General features: G+C 52.5%; 4 protein-coding genes across 4 annotated transcripts; 1 reads left to right on the top strand and 3 right to left on the bottom strand.

Moving 5' to 3' along the window:
- Positions 1 to 336: 336 nt before the first annotated feature.
- Positions 337 to 3,608, bottom strand: J4E78_001020 (uncharacterized protein; the record flags this gene model as incomplete). Its single annotated transcript, XM_049361681.1, has 4 exons — positions 337 to 811; positions 866 to 1,205; positions 1,257 to 3,483; positions 3,561 to 3,608. 4 exons carry the CDS (start codon positions 3,606 to 3,608, stop codon positions 337 to 339), a joined length of 3,090 nt encoding a protein of 1,029 aa, XP_049226964.1.
- A 1,782-nt stretch (positions 3,609 to 5,390) lies between these two features.
- On the top strand, positions 5,391 to 5,758 carry J4E78_001019 (uncharacterized protein; the record flags this gene model as incomplete). Its single annotated transcript, XM_049361680.1, has 2 exons — positions 5,391 to 5,624; positions 5,699 to 5,758. 2 exons carry the CDS (start codon positions 5,391 to 5,393, stop codon positions 5,756 to 5,758), a joined length of 294 nt encoding a protein of 97 aa, XP_049226963.1.
- Positions 5,759 to 6,337: 579 nt separating this feature from the next.
- On the bottom strand, positions 6,338 to 7,002 carry J4E78_001018 (uncharacterized protein; the record flags this gene model as incomplete). The annotated part of the gene is made up of 2 exons (XM_049361679.1): positions 6,338 to 6,888; positions 6,969 to 7,002. The coding sequence occupies 2 exons, from the start codon at positions 7,000 to 7,002 to the stop codon at positions 6,338 to 6,340; spliced, it is 585 nt and encodes a 194-aa protein (XP_049226962.1).
- Positions 7,003 to 11,637: 4,635 nt separating this feature from the next.
- On the bottom strand, positions 11,638 to 15,034 carry J4E78_001017 (uncharacterized protein; the record flags this gene model as incomplete). Its single annotated transcript, XM_049361678.1, has 2 exons — positions 11,638 to 14,762; positions 14,812 to 15,034. The coding sequence occupies 2 exons, from the start codon at positions 15,032 to 15,034 to the stop codon at positions 11,638 to 11,640; spliced, it is 3,348 nt and encodes a 1,115-aa protein (XP_049226961.1).
- Between the last annotated feature and the right edge of the window lie 905 nt (positions 15,035 to 15,939).

The following is a 15,939-nucleotide window of genomic DNA, read 5'->3' as shown; positions in this document are numbered from 1 at the left end:
CAGGCATCGTTTGCTTATTTTCTTGGGTGCTGGCTTCTGGCATTGTCACCTGTTCGCTTCTTTATGGTAGGGGTTTTGTGTATATATCGCTGCATTAGATATATGACTATTCGAGAGTGAGCTCCAGGAAGAGCTTCATTTTACACTACAAACACTTGTTCTCAATTGGTGCATACATCGCTCAGGATTCATTTTCACTAACACTGTTTGTATACTGGCTTGAGGTAATTGATTGATGCTTGCTTTGCTTTCTAATGCCGCACCAAAATCAATGCACGCGCATACTACATGATGCCCCATTCCATTCGATATCTTACAACCCCGCGTAAACATAATCTATCGTGCACCCAGATCCCACAACCTGAGCGTCTCGCCCTTTCCGCCCCTCTTCTTATTGCCCTTCTCCTTGCCACCTTCGGTCAACTTCAACATACATTTCGATACAGCCGCTAAGCACTCCAGTACTTCGCTCATCCTGCCTGTCTCCAGCAGACACCTCTGCACCCACTCGTTACTCCTGTCCGCTACTACAACAGCTACTTCCATGGCCTTGATCGCGGGGTCCTTGTTCAGGAACCAGGCTGCCGCTTGCAGGACTGAGAGGTATGCGAGAATCATGTCTGGTATGTAGGCCTTCATCAACTCCCAGGTCTTACTTGTGAGGTATTCAGGATCGGCGGCGGAGGCATCGGAGATGGCAGGGATGAGGGTGTCGAAAACGTTTGATATCGAGTCTAGGAGCGCTCTCGTGCGTTGGATATCGGGCTTGTGTTTCGCAGAGGCCCCGTCCTTCTTGCGTTCGGCGCGGATTCTGTAGCGGGTGTTAGTTGGTGTGTTTAGAGGAGGGAAGAGAAAGTTGACTAACTGGATGAGTGTCTGCTCCTCTTCACGCCATTCACGGAAGAGGACCAGTAAGCGCACAGTCTGCTGGAGGGTGTAGTATGAAGTGCTACTCTGGCGCATGGCGTTCACCGTCCTCCTGTGCCGGTCTGCGCTGGGCAGTCTAGCCATGGGAATAGCGGCAGCTCGGTCAGCAGTAGACAGGCTGTCGCGGTGTTCATGCAGTCGCTGCTCATCCTGCTCCTCTGCTCCTGGCATTGTGAAATCGAAGGGGTAGCCGAGCAGGGCTTCTGTCCTGGACAAAGACAGAGTCTCAACGCTTAGATCGCCAATGACCTTCTCAGCGGCGGCAAGTCGACCATTGACTGAATGATATGTCAGCAAGTTTCCGTTTGTGCATGTTAGACGTGACTTACGAAGGAAGATGATCAACGCGCTCTGCAAGTGTGCAAACGTCTTCTCGAAATCCTTTGTGACATAGCTGTACCATTGCACCGAATCGATAACAACCTCGTCTTGTGGGCTTATTCCAGCACCGTCGAATGTGCGCTTGACACGCACGCCTGGCCATAGCAGCTGCTCGGTCGGAAGTGTGATCTTTTCTAAAATGTTAAACCGCTTGATAGGATTAGTGATAACGCCATAGCCATCGTTGGTAAAGTGCGTAAATCCACTATCCCGCGAAGCAAACGTGAAGCTCTGCGAAATGACCTGGACAACATCAATCCGGTATGACTCCATCAGCGCAACGGAGTGTCGTTGCTCAGAGCTGTTCTTGATATCGGGAAGCACGCGCGCAAGGCTGTAGGCTGCTCGTTCGGGGATGAGTTGCGCGGCGTATAGTGGTATAGTATCGAATCGTTTGGTGAGGCGCAAGAATTCGATATAAGCTGTGATGACATTGTCCATGGCTAAGAATTTCTTGTCCTGGTGTGTATCCTCGAAAAGCGTGTGTAATCCGTTGCGAAGGACAATGAAGATGTGGACAATAATGCGGAAAGCGTGTGGATCCCTCGCAAGGGCCTGGTAATATGGCTCTGCGTGGTATGTGCGATGTTCTCCGGCGGGTATTGGGCTTCGGTCCTCTTCTGGTGAGTCTGGGTGTATGATGAGACTGTGAGGTCGCTCGTCCTTGTCGAACATGTCTGCAATAGCTACACCGACCTTCAGCATCAGATCATCAGCGTCTCTGCCAATTAGCGCGCTCTGGATAAGTTTGATCGGAGAGACCGCTTGCGCTGCTGTGCTCTTCTGCTGCTTCAGAAGGCTCATCACCTTTTCCGGTGATTTCTCCCACTCTCCGATATTCGCGACGGCGTCCTGGAACAGAAACTTCTGAGTCATGCTTTCTGTCACTCGATTCGGGTGCTTCTTCTGGAGATATGAGTCGAATCGCGACAGAAGAAGTGCGTTGTAGTGCGCATGCAGATGGTCGTCCCAAGACCTGCAGACCGTCTGTACTTGCTTCAAGTCTCCACTCAACAGCCCATATACAGCGCCTTCGTATGGTATCCGAGCACCCCTTGCGGCGTAGAAGCACATGCGACGGAACAGATAGCCGACCGTCGGCCCCGCGACATTCGGGCCACCTTCAGGATGGCCCTCGTACGCAGCTCCAATGCTAACACCGCGCCACGACTCGTTTCGCTCGTAGCACCAGTCGACGATTGTCTTCCAGGGGAGTCCCCGTCGCATCATTTCGTATGCGACCATCCAGAGAGAGCGCTCGTAGTACTCGTCGCTCCGTTCGAGTGCGCGCTTTTGCCTAGAAGGGGCGTCCGGGTCCAGTTGGGTAACGAGGTTCGCGGTCCTGTCTGAGGTCTTGAGATTCGAGTTGATGGGCTTCAGAGGTTGGTCTATGTCGTCCATGCGCTTCGCCTGCTTGATCTTTGTCTTCGTCTCCAACCATCCGCTGGTCCATGTATGCGCGCCCTTTCCGGAGTGTTCCTCAAGCCCTGTAATAATCGCTTTGACGTCGCTGTCACTGTCGCGCGCTGTTTGTTCCAACCAGCGAAGGACAAGCGCCTTCTCTTTCGCCTGGTCATCCTCCAGCAGAAAACGATCCCAGATCTCACTATTCTTGCAGTATCTTGCAGTTCCCCCAGCCTCTTCCAGTTGCGCTTGCTTCTCGGCAGCAGAATCGGTGCCAGGCTCGGGGTTGTAATGTTCGATGACCAGCTTCAACAGTTTCCATGTCGCAAGCTCAGCCTGCCATTCTCGTAGTTCTCGAACATTCGCGGAGACGGAGGCGGCGTTCGGTTCGATGGACGAAATGACTGATTGGGACGACTGGCCGAACAGACTCTGGCCCGGGTTGTCTGACGCATCTGCCATAGTCTGTATTTGTCGACGAACAGTCTTGCTGAGGCTTCCCTTGTTCTCTGCTTCGGTCGTTCTCTTCAACTCCTTCACGTGTGATTCCGCAACGTCTTGGAACTTGCCGACCAGCTTGACCGTGGTCTGGTATTTGGCTTTCTTCGATTCGTTGCCATGGACATGCCAATGGTCTACTCGCTCCGCAAACTTCTCCACCTCTTTCCCTACACGTTCGGCCATTGCGCGCAGCGGTTGTAGCGGATCGTTGGGTTTGGCGCCGTTCGTGGCTCGGGATGTTCCGAAAAGGAGCGCATTGTTGTTGTTGGACTGCATGAGATGTCAGCCTCCATTGGAGCGGAGTTGGAGGTGTCTCGGGAGGCAGCAGGATCTCTCTAATGACTTACCTGAGCTGCAGTCGGCTGCGACTGACGCGATAATGATCGTGAAGCCATGGCGGGTGGGAAGTGTATGAATTCGGAAAGGCGGGAAGAAGGCGATGAGACAGTCTCAGTGGTAGTTGATCAGACGCGCCCCAATGACGTGTTGGGAGCTGCGATGCTCGTGGTTGACTGCCCCAAGCCCATCACAAAACACAAGTCGCGCGCCGACGGTCCCTGCCCTTAGCGCGTCGCCAAGCTTCGGCGCGCTAGTGAACATAAAACTCAAAATCTGCCCTTACCCAGAGTCTCTCGGCACAATGTTTTCACAGGACGGCGCCTTTAGAGTCTCGTCAGGAATCTTCAGTTTCTCATGACGCGCTCGTGCTGTCCTAGATCAATGCGCTTTCTGGTAACCTGGCTGGACTCCCAAGTGGGGAATGACAGTGCGGATGATATAGGAAGTGATACATCTCTTAAGCTAACGACCCATTGCTCGAATGGCATGCGAACGTCTTAGGCACCATATTCGTCTGATTCTCTCGGCTCATACATCTCGATGCGCCAGCCTCGCGAAGGGCCCCTTTCCATGAATGTACTCTGGCAAAAATGCATAGCTATGATGTTCGCTGTAGCTGGTGTTCCAATATGCATGAGCCAGACGACAGCGGAGACCATGTGGACGCGATGCTACGTACCGTCGACTTCAGAGAAACCGTGCTCCGTTGCGACACTGCTAGTGACGCGATACTTTTTCATAGAGAGGCCGAGGATCCAGTGTTAATCGCAGAAAGAAGCTCCAGGCGTTTTGATTTGTTATGTTACACGACTATAATTACACGGGATATGGATACAACTGTTTGCTAGAGGCTATGATATCCCTTTCGCACGCTGCTCCATCTTGAGTCTGAGGTGTCGTTAGAACTGCTGATGAATTGAACGGATCTCGAGACTCACTTAAGGAGGGTATATTTCGGACAGCTCACCGTGCTAGCATTCTCCCCTTGCTCTTTGTAGAAGGCGTTGCAGCATTCGTATAGCGCATCAACCTGGTTTTGGTCAGGCTGCGTTCAAAGCCGTTCTGTGTTCAAGGGCTCTTCTGTAAGACATGGATGCATACCTCTTTTCTGCACTTTTCCTCGTTGTAATTATTCTTCTGTATGCAGTCTACCACTTAGCTCAGTATGATACAAGTTGACTAGATACACACTTTGAATTGCACATGCTCTAGGATGACACGGAGGATCTGTCCTCAAGTCCTTTTCCATTTCTCCCTTGGGTCTGGTCAATTTGGTACTCGCCGCCGGTTCCATAAGCGTGACATCATGAGCATACCATTGTGAAAATAGCCAACAGCCGCAGCGATGCAAGAGTCGATATGCAAGGTTTTTAAAAGCAGAAATCCAGAGGCAGAAAAGATAGCGACTTGGTAAGAGAACAGGTAAGACGAATTATGTCGTGCAGGTAAAGGTGATGAAGGTGAAGCCGGTTGGTTAGGGCTGGCCAATGCTTTGAGAGCGAGACCCCACTAATTCTCAGTGCTCCCACCTCGTCGTCGTTGCGCTTTCCTCCTGCACAGAACTCCTCACGCGTTGCCACCGCTCCTACATAAACCCGACGCGTCTGCCCAGCCTCACGAGAGTCTTCTATCACCCGACGTAATCAGCACCAGTGCGCCGGTATTAAGGTACGGCTATCTCCGCACTATATAAAGCAGCCTCCCCCACGACAAAACGGCGCTTCCTCATTCTCCACCGCTTCCGCTGGATAGCCAACTGACCTCGCCGAACAGCCCTACCCGACCGCTCTGCGACCCAACACCTCACTTAGACGCCCACGCACCTCCCACGCCTCAAAATGTCTGACAACGGTTCGCCCAACGTGCAGCAGAAGCCTGAAGACGGTGGCCAGAGCGAGCACCTCAACATCAAGGTCACCGATAACAACAACGAGGTCTTCTTCAAGATCAAGCGCACCACTGCCCTTGGCAAGCTTATGAACGCCTTCTGCGACCGTCAGGGAAAGAACATCTCAAGCGTGCGATTCCTGTTCGACGGCCAGCGCGTAACAGCCGCGGACAACCCAGACACGGTACGTGATAGAGTTGCAGTCGTCTCCATACAGGGAAAGGCTGCGCTTCTGGGAAAATTGCTAACGCGACACAGCTCGACATGCAGGACGGCGACACCCTTGAAGTCCACCAGGAGCAGATTGGTGGCTGCTGACCGGCGACTCTCCGCGACAGTGTGCAGAAGTCCTTACAGCTGCACTGAATCTCGACACCTAGTGGCTAGGCCGTCACCTTGTATACCCACGAGTGCGACCTGCCGAAGACCTACGAGGACACGATTGCTTTCAGCGGCGGCGATGGCGGAAAAGAGGCATGGGTTTTGCTTTCACATATGATACTATGGGTTCGGGCGTCACGGATTTACCAAGACCGCCTTGCGGCGCGATTTGAGTCTTCACGGTTTAGCTGATGGTGCGCCATAAGCGAGAGGGATTGAATTTACTACATACTTTCCATGACTTATATGCACGTGTATTGTACCTAGCAGCAATGTGCGGCAGATGAAGATCGGTGCTCATGGAATCTCGAGCGAAGAAGAGGTTCGGTCTAATATCGAGTAAAATCGGTGCTCAATAACCCCATCTGCTGTGAAAATAACCAGCTACCACTTCCATGTTTCGTCAATATCAGGTAAACCTTTTACATCTAATTTACACATTTTCGTAGACTATATGTACATCAATACTAAAACTACATGCTTGGCATAGTCTGAGCATAAGAGCGTTCAACGGCTCTAGTCATCCCAAACAGCCTTCTTCCTGGCTTCCCTCTCCTCAGCCTCCTTCTTCTCCCTTTCCTTTTCCTCGGTCCGCCTCTTCCTCTCCTTCTCCCTCATGACGCGGTCATACTCCCTCTCCTCCTCAGTCCTCTTCGGCGCTCTAACACCCAACGCACCCGCAATCATCCTCCCAGCTACAGACGTTGTCTTCTCTGGTCGTTTATCTGGGCCTCCTCTGCTCGAGCTCCTACTCCCACTATCGCTCAAACTGGAGTTCAAGTTGTACGGAACATTGTCCGGGTATTCGAATTGCGTGGGACTGGCAGGTGTAGGCGGCGGCGGGTTCGGCGGGTTATCGCGCGATGTGGTGGTGCTCAAGGGTTGTAAAGAATCGTGTGGTGAGCCCTTCGCTGCAGACTTGCCGAGGTCTACATCCTCAGTCTCAGTATCCGACCCGCTGAGTTCGGCTTCCCAGCTATCTGCGACGGGCTTGGATTTGGGCTTCTGCGCGGTTTTCTGCGGATGCGAGGCTGAGAGCTCAAGGTTGCCGAGGGTGTTTGCGATTTCTGGGGTGACGGCATGTTAGTCGGTGCTTCTCCAATTGGACGTTTGGCGCACGAAAGTGCTCGATGAGGGAGGTGCGTACCTTCTTCGCTAGGAGTCTTGTGCATGGGCGCCATATTATTTATTCCGCTGTGCGTATGCCGTGTGCCGTGTGTGCTGTAACCTTGGGAGAGTCGTGTGAGGCTTGCGATGATTTGCGGGGTAAATGTTCCGGTTTCTTTGAGCAAGATGTCGGATGCGGGGACGATCAATGGTTTAACGCTTCTGACTCTAGTAAAATGACAGTAGCAAACTGGCAAGCAATTGAGGGTGCAAACGAGAACTTAAGAGTAAGGGTTCAACTGAGCCTTGGAAACTAATTATGGAAGTCCACGGATCGCTCCATCGGACGAACCGTGGAACTGGCTAGCTTTCCCCTGCGCCGATTGCCCGCAGAATACCAGGTAGGGTGCCTGTGGGGAAGGGCGCGCGTCACAACGCACGACATGCTTTCGGCGTCAGATCGATTGCTTCATTTAGGTGCGCGACCCACTCTCTGGATTCTAGAACGTCTGGTGTTCGAACAAATATAGATGTGGCTATGAACTCGTCTACAAGGAGTGAGGTGGTTTGCGCAACGCGTACGTGCGTGTTCTTGCATTCTGGACCGATGGACCCTGGAAATGGTTCAAAGTGATATTCAGGGGATAAAGCCTAGACTTTAAGCTCCAAACGCTTACTACGACTGACTTCACACCACCACCTTGTACAACGAAAGATTTCTTGAACTCATGCTTGAGATGGAACCTTGGATACCGTACCAAAAGAAGCACCGTTCAGCCAGTCAGAACTTCGACAATTGACACAAGGAAACAAAAATTGAATAAGTGCGCTGCCGTCGACATTAGTGCTAAACACTACCACCATAACATCTCTAGGGCAATGTAGACTTCTCGGAGGTACCTGAGTGTTTAACGTGTTCCTGATCCACGGAAGAGCCATAATAGATCTTAGGCCGGCAACTCTTTGCTCCTTTATCACGATACAAATACCCCAGCATCCTTTCCAGAAGTCATCATCGATTGGTATTAGGGGAACGTTTCTCGAAAATTTCGATACTCGGCGAAGTAGCAGAGCGCAGGATCTCAATAAGCAAGGGGTTGGAAGCACATCCGAGTTCGTCGAAAATCGTGACAATGTCAGGTATGGTGCTGAAGATATACAGAAGATAGAACCGCGGTTAGAGGTCAACGAAGAGAGATTTGAGATGAGCAGAACAAAGAAGAGAAGCAGAGACTTCAGGGTCGCCAATCTGCGGCTCGTAGCTTTTTGGATTCGTGTTCCAAAATCTCGACCCATCACACTATGGGAGGTGCTACCTGCTTATATCACCACATACTCTGATTTGAGGTCTGTCCATGTACAAGAACTGTTTCAGAACTGTTCTGTATAACTGACGCCAACCTTCATTTTCAATATTCTCAATGCCCCTAAATAACCTGAGACGTTCGGATAGCTGTGGGTATGATTTTTTGAGAGCGTGAATAAACGATGGAAAGAATTTGTAGCCCCAGGCTATGACATGATTTAGATCATCGGAAAGATGTGGGAAGGTGCAAATTTTGGAAAATCGACGAACATCCCGAGCGAAGTGGTCATTCTTTCTACCTTCCATTTGTCGTGTTATAGAGGCGGTGGACGGTGCATGCAAAACGAAAATATAATCGCTGATGTTGCAGATGAAAGTCAAATCTTCGTCGAGCTCTGGCACGTGAGTTATGTTGCGTACAGAAAGCAACGCTGAAGCCTCGAGTGTATGCCATTGATCAAGAATGTTGCGTGAGGAACGGGTCTCGAAGGACGGATTTTGGAAACTTTGCGTGCGACCCATGATCATGAGTATGTAGAAGTAGCATCCGAGGTCTTGTCGTATTGTCCATGGAATATGCATCAATAGAGACTGCATAAGCCTCTTCTGAGTTGGCTTCAGACCGTGTATGATTGACATCAGTTTCGGTAGGCTCAAGGCAGAATCGCGAACCGCAGTCATCTCGTCGTATATCTGACGCAGTGCGCGTTTCGTTTGGAGTGCAACATCTTTGCACAGATTTAGCGACATTGTCATACCTGAGGTACATATACCCAGATACGTACCAGAAGACTTGTCAGGCGATACACGGTCGATACGTTTCGCTTTTGGTGGCGTCCTAGACGAATAACGATTCCATAACTTCGCGCACATGGCACAGGGAAGTTGTTTGTCGCACTGTTACTTGAGTTGTCACCCACGATCGTGAAACAACCATCGATCGGAACGTACCTTCTTCTTGATGTACACGCAATGCGTACATGAACCACCGACAGGAGCGAGACCTTGCATGTCTTGTTTTGCTGACTCGCTACGGTGGCCTCTGCCCTTAGGAGGGTCATCTCGAGCCCGAAACGAGAGGATATTGACAGACGATTCTGGTACTCTGGCTCGTTTCGAGATACGCTGCTCAACATCCCGTAGCGAACGGTCATTACGGTCGCCGTCTAGTAAATGGCGTTTGCGCGTGGATACTGTGGGTTTCTCAGGAGTCGGTAGCGCTTGTGTAGGGGCCGAGTGCGCAATAGTCCATGCTGTTGACTGGGCTGCGGGCGCCGACCACGAAGAGGTGATGGGTGCGGGTGCGTGGATTGAGCCATATGATACGCATGAGTTCATGTTATACGGCGGATCCAAGTCTATGGGTTGAGGCGGCGAACCAGTCGCTCTGTGTTGTAGACCCGGCCGTTCATAATCGGTGCTACCGACAGGTGTCATCACATACGAGTCTGAGCTATCGCTGCTTATTCCCTGGACTAGAGGATCACCGAAGTTGATTTGGGAGGCATAAGTGTTGGAGCCACTGCTTGTCGAGAGCGTATAGTATGGTGTATCGAACGAGGGATCGTGACAGCCATGAAGGTCCACGAGAGTACATGCATAAGGAATATCATAGTCCATGTCCAGAGGGAGGGAATCCTGGGGGAGTAGAGAGGTAGATGTTTGCGAGTACAATCCGAAATCATTAGTAGAGTTCATAGAGATCTGGGGAAACGTAGCCTTAGTATATATTTGGTTTCTACTCGTGTGGCAAGATTGGACTTACGGCTTCATGAACTCGAGTACTGCCATTGCCAGCGGGCCCATTGAGGGCTTGAGTCAGCCAAGTTGAAGGATCAACCTCGCACATATTTGACGATAACAAGTCGTTGTCAAATTCCTGGAGATACCGATCAGGCACCCATGATTGCGCCAGATGAACAGGTGGGCTCGTGCTAGAAGCAAGTAAAGGGCCGTTGTACCATGCATGCAATTGCTCAACAGAGCTCATCTGCTGCTCCATAGCAAGGTATCCATCGTACCCAGAGGTTGCATATGATCCATCGAAGTCGGGAAGATACCTCTGACGATTTGAAGCTGGATCGCCGTCTTCCATGTGGATGTCGCTTGCGGACTCAGTCATATCGACGAGGCTGCCCAAGTGGCTATTCAGGCGGGAGATTTGGGAGAACAGAAGACACTGATCAGACACACGTCAGCTAGGTGCGATGTATAGGCCAAAGAGACGATGCGGGTGAACAGCAAAACCGCACCCTGAAGAGCGGACGTGCAAACATATTACAGGAGCGAGCGACATCGTTGACAGCAGGCCAGGGAGAAGCCACCTGCCGAAGTGCGCATGGAAAAGATGGCAATTGCGCAGCATTCTGCAGCCACATGCACATCGCTGTCTTGGCTCGAGGCTCCGACGTCTCAATGCAGCCTAGTTTTCACTCCGACATCCGCATCCGCACTAGCACTGCATCGCCTCCAGGGCTGTCATCACCATAGAGAACCCGTTACATGACCTGTGTAACAGATTCTAAGCATCAGAGTAAGAATCTGCTTCCGACATCTCGAATCGGTCTAGCGATTAATTGAGCGGTGTCCCGCGTCTTGTTCCGACACTCGAAATAAGTATAGTCAGAACACAGCCTTCCAAGACAATTTGATATCGATATGTTATCCGGGTAGTCATCGACATGTTGGGTAACCACTGGAATGGGTTCAAACCAGCGTACGCAATAACTACATGTATGCCTGCATGTCTCTGGATTTGGGTAGACAGACATCTTGCTTCTCACCATAGCGGCGAAAACGATCATACATAACCGTACTCCATTCGCGACTCCCGCAAGCCTATATGACCATGTCTTCGATAGCCTGGACACGAAGCGAAATCCTTGAGCTACTCACCCTCATCGCGATGATCATCATCTCTACCATCGCGGCTGCCTGGCATATTTTCGTGAACCACAAAGTGAGCTTCCCTGCGAATTTGCGTGAGGAAGTTACGCTGACATCACACATTCCTTTTAGATCCAGCGACACAACCAGAAGGCAGGAGGAAGGACCTCGATCGGGGCGTATTTGTGAGATTGGAGTGCATTGAAAGAGCGAACAACATATGAAGTGACGGAAGTAATCGCAGGATACACAAGCCATAGTGTTACAATACCACTGTATTTGAACTAGAAATTACGATCAGACCATGATGAAGAACAACGAGAACTAATGATACAAGAGCAGGACATGAACAATGCTCGCTGAACCAGACAATAACGCCGCTGATCAGACATGCAAGATACCCATGGGGTATCGTCGAAACAGTTATGCCAGTCCCAAAGTATCAAACGCAAGCCATGCGAGATAATAATCAAAACACCGAGATATGCAGTGCGCCACATGCGGCATCATTACTTCTTTATAAACTGGAGCCCATTCTTGGCTCCTCGTCACTTCGTCGGATACTCATCTTCTTCTTCGCTTTGCCCTTCTTCTTCGCAGCCAGCTCATTCGGTGGCGATTGCGTACCACGGCTGCCGATCTGACTCTCGCCTTGCTTGAGTCCCTTGACTTCCTGAAGCATGTCGCGGAAGCCTTCCTCGAGTGTCGTCATTCGCGCAAGCATGATTCTGCTCATGCGGTTGGACTCCGAGTCGTTGTCGCTGCCCTTCTGCATCTCGTGTGCTTTCATCCTAGCAGCCATCTCGAACTGTGTGGTGAACGACGCAGGTAGTCCGTTGAGGTTGCCAAAGTTGGGGTTGAGGTTGTTGTCTCCAAGGTCTGACGCCAGATCCAGGGCAATAGCGTTGAACGAAGGCTCGCGTGCTCCGTGGCTTCTAGACAGCAGATTGGACGATATCCCGCGTGGTGGCATGATGGCACGAGGACGAGAAGGAGCCGCAAGAGGTGGGACACTAGTACGCTTTGGAGTTTTGGCACCTGTGCCACTCGAACCGTCGAGACGTCCGGGAGTGGCCGTACCAGTGGCTGTTCCACTGCGAACGCCTGTCCTTGGTCGCTTTTCGGGGGATGGAGCGCGGGAAACGTTCATGTTCTCCTTGACAGGGCTGAAGAGGATCGTGCTTGTGGAAGTGTTACGGGCATGTCCCGGTTTGAATCGCCTCTTGCTAGGGGACAAAGGCGTTTTCGATTTGAAGCTGGAATCAGAGGGCGACGCCACGATGGCGGGTGTACGGCTTTGCGACTTGGGCAAGACAGTCATTGGTGTTTGGAAGGACTCGTCTTCAGAAGATTGGTATCCTGTCTGAGGCCTCTTGCTGTCTTTCTGGCTTGCCTCAATCCGTGGAGTGACTTGCTGATCAGAACTTGCGTCGTCATCCTCGTCGTCTCCATCAGCATCCGTCTGCTGCGGCACCTCCTCCATGACCATAGCCAAACTCAGATCTGGTTCTTCCTCCTCTGCTATAGCTGGGGTCAATGGAGTCCCAGCGTCATCAGGGTCAGAAACCACCGTCCTGGTAGCGAGTGGGTGCCTGCGCCTTGGCTGGCCGGCGGTCTTCGTTCGCCGAAGATGTGGCCTATTGGGCCCTTCAAGTCGGTCCAAAACTGATCGAGAGTCATCCTGAGGTGGTTCGTTCTCATCGTCATCGCCCATTTTCCTCATCCAATCGGATACGACATTGCCTGAGTTCCTCCTAGGTGTTGGGTAGCGGGGAGTCGGTTGGAAGCTAGAGTCGCGGAAAGGTCGCCGGAACACCTCCTCGAGTGCCTGGTCCTTCTGGAAGGTAGTGACGGATGGCTCGCGCAAGCGCGGACTGAACAGCTCAGTAGGGCCTCGAATGCTGAACGCAGGCACAGGCGCTTTGGATTCAGCCCGACCCCGTTGTTCAACCAGATCAGTTGGACCGTATGAGAGATGTGACAGAAGAACACGCTCGTAAAAGAAAATTACGAACAGAATAGGAAGATGGGTCAGCTTGATGACAAGCCGGTTCATACGTAGGAACTTCTTGAAGGACATGGTGTACTTGAGTGGGATCAATAGCCAGCCAATGATGTTGGTAGGCGGGATGTAGGAAAAGAGAGCATCCGACTTGACCATGGAAATGGTGTTGACTGCAAATAAGAACTGATGCTCTTCATCGGCATTCTTGACGACTGCCATGAAAGAGTTTGTCAAGACCGTGATCAGGATGGTGACGATAAGGAAGTGACAAATGAAGAGGAACAGAGCAAGCATAGTCTTGCCGAGGAAGTTGACCTCACCCCAGAGATCCCAAGCGGCGGGTGTGAAACCCATGACCAGCTGGAAAATGGCGTAAGCGGCGTCTGACGCACCAAGATCTCTCTTGAAGGCTAGGCTAAATGCGACGAAGAAACCACTGCAGCTTATCACAATGAGGACGAGAATCGCAACCAAGTCCATGGCCATCATCTTAAAGGCGATGAGCAGCTGCGAAAAGTATCGGTAATGATCCAGTGCCGAGAAGAGTCGAGGAAAGAGTAGGACAGCGGTGGATCCGAGTACGTCATATGCCATGGCGGCAACACTATGGCGACTAACATCGGGCATGAGAATTCCGTAAAGGCGTAGGACGTAGTAGGCCATGAACATGAGGAGGATACCCAAGTCAAAGGCATTCCATACACTCATAATGTATAGACCGAAGCCTTGCTCGGAAAAACCGACCACTTCGTCAAGCATGTATCCAGCGCTCCAGAACCAGAACAGAACCTCGAGGGCTGTGATGTCCTCTGACTTCTCAGCCAGCACCGCCAAGAAAAGGCCGAGCATAATGGCGAAGGAGAGAGTCGAGAACAGGTTGCGGTAGCGGGGAACACGAAGACGGGAGAGCTTGAAGAGGGAGGCATCGTGGGGATCGTAGAGGGTCACTGTACGCCGGAGGAGCGCTGCGGGCGGCGGGAGTGGAGGCGCTGGCTTGGTGGGCGACATGCGACGAGACGGGCCTGTTCGCGGGGAGGCATCATCGCGGGTGTTGTACCCACGCTGTTGAGGGGAGTCTGGCTTCCGGTGTAGATTGTCGGCTGCGGAGTGGAAGACGATGGTGCCGGCCCAGATGGCTTCCAGCTGGCGTACTACCAGAGGATGGGCGAGGAACTTCTTGGCCTGGGCGCGAATGGCGATCTCTAGGGTGGAGATGCGCGCAGATCGGTAGGCCTGTCGCGACCAGTTTGCGCCGCCGGGGGTGTTGTTCCCGCGTCCCTGCACCATCATGCCCTGGAGCGGGTCGAAGTCGTAGGAGAGGGCATCGATGAGCTCGCGCGTGGAGAACTCCTTGAGCAGGCGCATAGCCAGCAGCTCGCATATGAGCGCCCGCGTCTTACTGACGCCCACATTGCCTGGATTCTCCTCTCCCTCCTTCTTGAACTGTAGGCAGTTGGCGAGCAGGCAGTACAGGAGACCGCGCGAGAACTGGTCGGAGCGAATCTGCTGCTGGATGGGCTTGACGAGGAACTGCGACACCTGCGGGGAGCGCAGCTGGTCCCATGATAACGTGGTTTCGCATCGCTGGACGAGGATTATGCGGATCGCATGCGTGGTGTTGTAAATGGGTATGCGATCTGGGGTCCTGTCAGTGCGATGCAGAAGCAAGCATATTTGTGCGCCTACCCAAAACTTCAGAAGAAAAGACGGGCAGCAAGGGTCCATCCCGCTGGCGGTCTTCGTCTTCGTCGTCGTCCTCGCCCTCATACTGCGCTAGGGCATCCTGCTCGTCCTCGTCGTCTTCCGAGTCCTGTCCATTCTGGCGGCGGCGGTAGCGTTGGATAGCCGCAAGCAGAGGTGTCGTCTCAGAGGGCCGGCGTGACTTTTGGCGGAAGAATGAGGCGAACATGTCACTACCTCGAGCCTCTAAAGGAAACGGGATTCCTCGTCAGCGTCGGCGTAGGTAGGGGAGAGGGACGGGGTGCGAGTCGGGTGGGGAGTGCGAGGTTTCATCACCGACGGGAAATGAAGCACAAGCAGGAGGATCGTGAAAAGGGCTCTTGCCTGCTTTCGTGCCACGCCGACCTCACCGCCTGCGAACTCTAGCCCGTCATGCGCCCTCGTCGCCGTCGACAGAAGATGCAGAAGGGAAAGGCTCGATCCTTATCGCGCGTCGTCCCTCTCCCAGACGCGTCTGCAGCCAATAGACGCGCCCGTCGACCACATGCCGACAGGCCCTGCAACGCGGGGCGCCGCCAAAAGCATGTCTAGAATGCCATGTGAGACTTTTAAAAGTCGTCATCGCGACGATTGCCCTGAAGTGGGTATGCTAGCACTCTGGGGTGCAGACTGCCTACATATAATACCTCAGATCCTCCTCCACATGCCTGATGCAGGTAGTCTGCCCTCGCCCTCTGTCACCACACCAGAGACGAGCTGCTCAAGTCTCCCACCATCAGCCCTCATCTCATCTGATGCAGGATGCATCGCTCATAGCCCCCACGATGCGGTCTGATGCGGTCAAGAATCCCGCGATCTAAAGGCATCTAGACAATCTCGATCGATAAATACCCTGACAGCTACCCTGCCGCTCGCGTCTAGGGCGAGGCTTGTGGCCCTGCATGTCTTTTCGATAATTGCTAGATCGTATTTGTCATCTAGCCGCTGTCGGACTGGAAAACACCATCACCATCACCAGAGTCTGCGATAGCAGCACGTATCCTCACAGATGCCTTTGCGTGTACAGGCACGACAGACGGTGACGGCATCTCGCATGAGCGAGCCGTTGGATCTGTGCAGATCATTTACCGCTCC

The sequence above is a fragment of the Alternaria triticimaculans genome, assembly GCF_023758025.1.
Source record: "Alternaria triticimaculans strain BMP 0046 chromosome Unknown scaffold_1, whole genome shotgun sequence".
Taxonomy (NCBI): Eukaryota; Fungi; Ascomycota; class Dothideomycetes; order Pleosporales; family Pleosporaceae; genus Alternaria; species Alternaria triticimaculans.
Note: the sequence above shows the minus strand (reverse complement) of the source record. Positions and strands in the feature narration are given on the sequence as shown.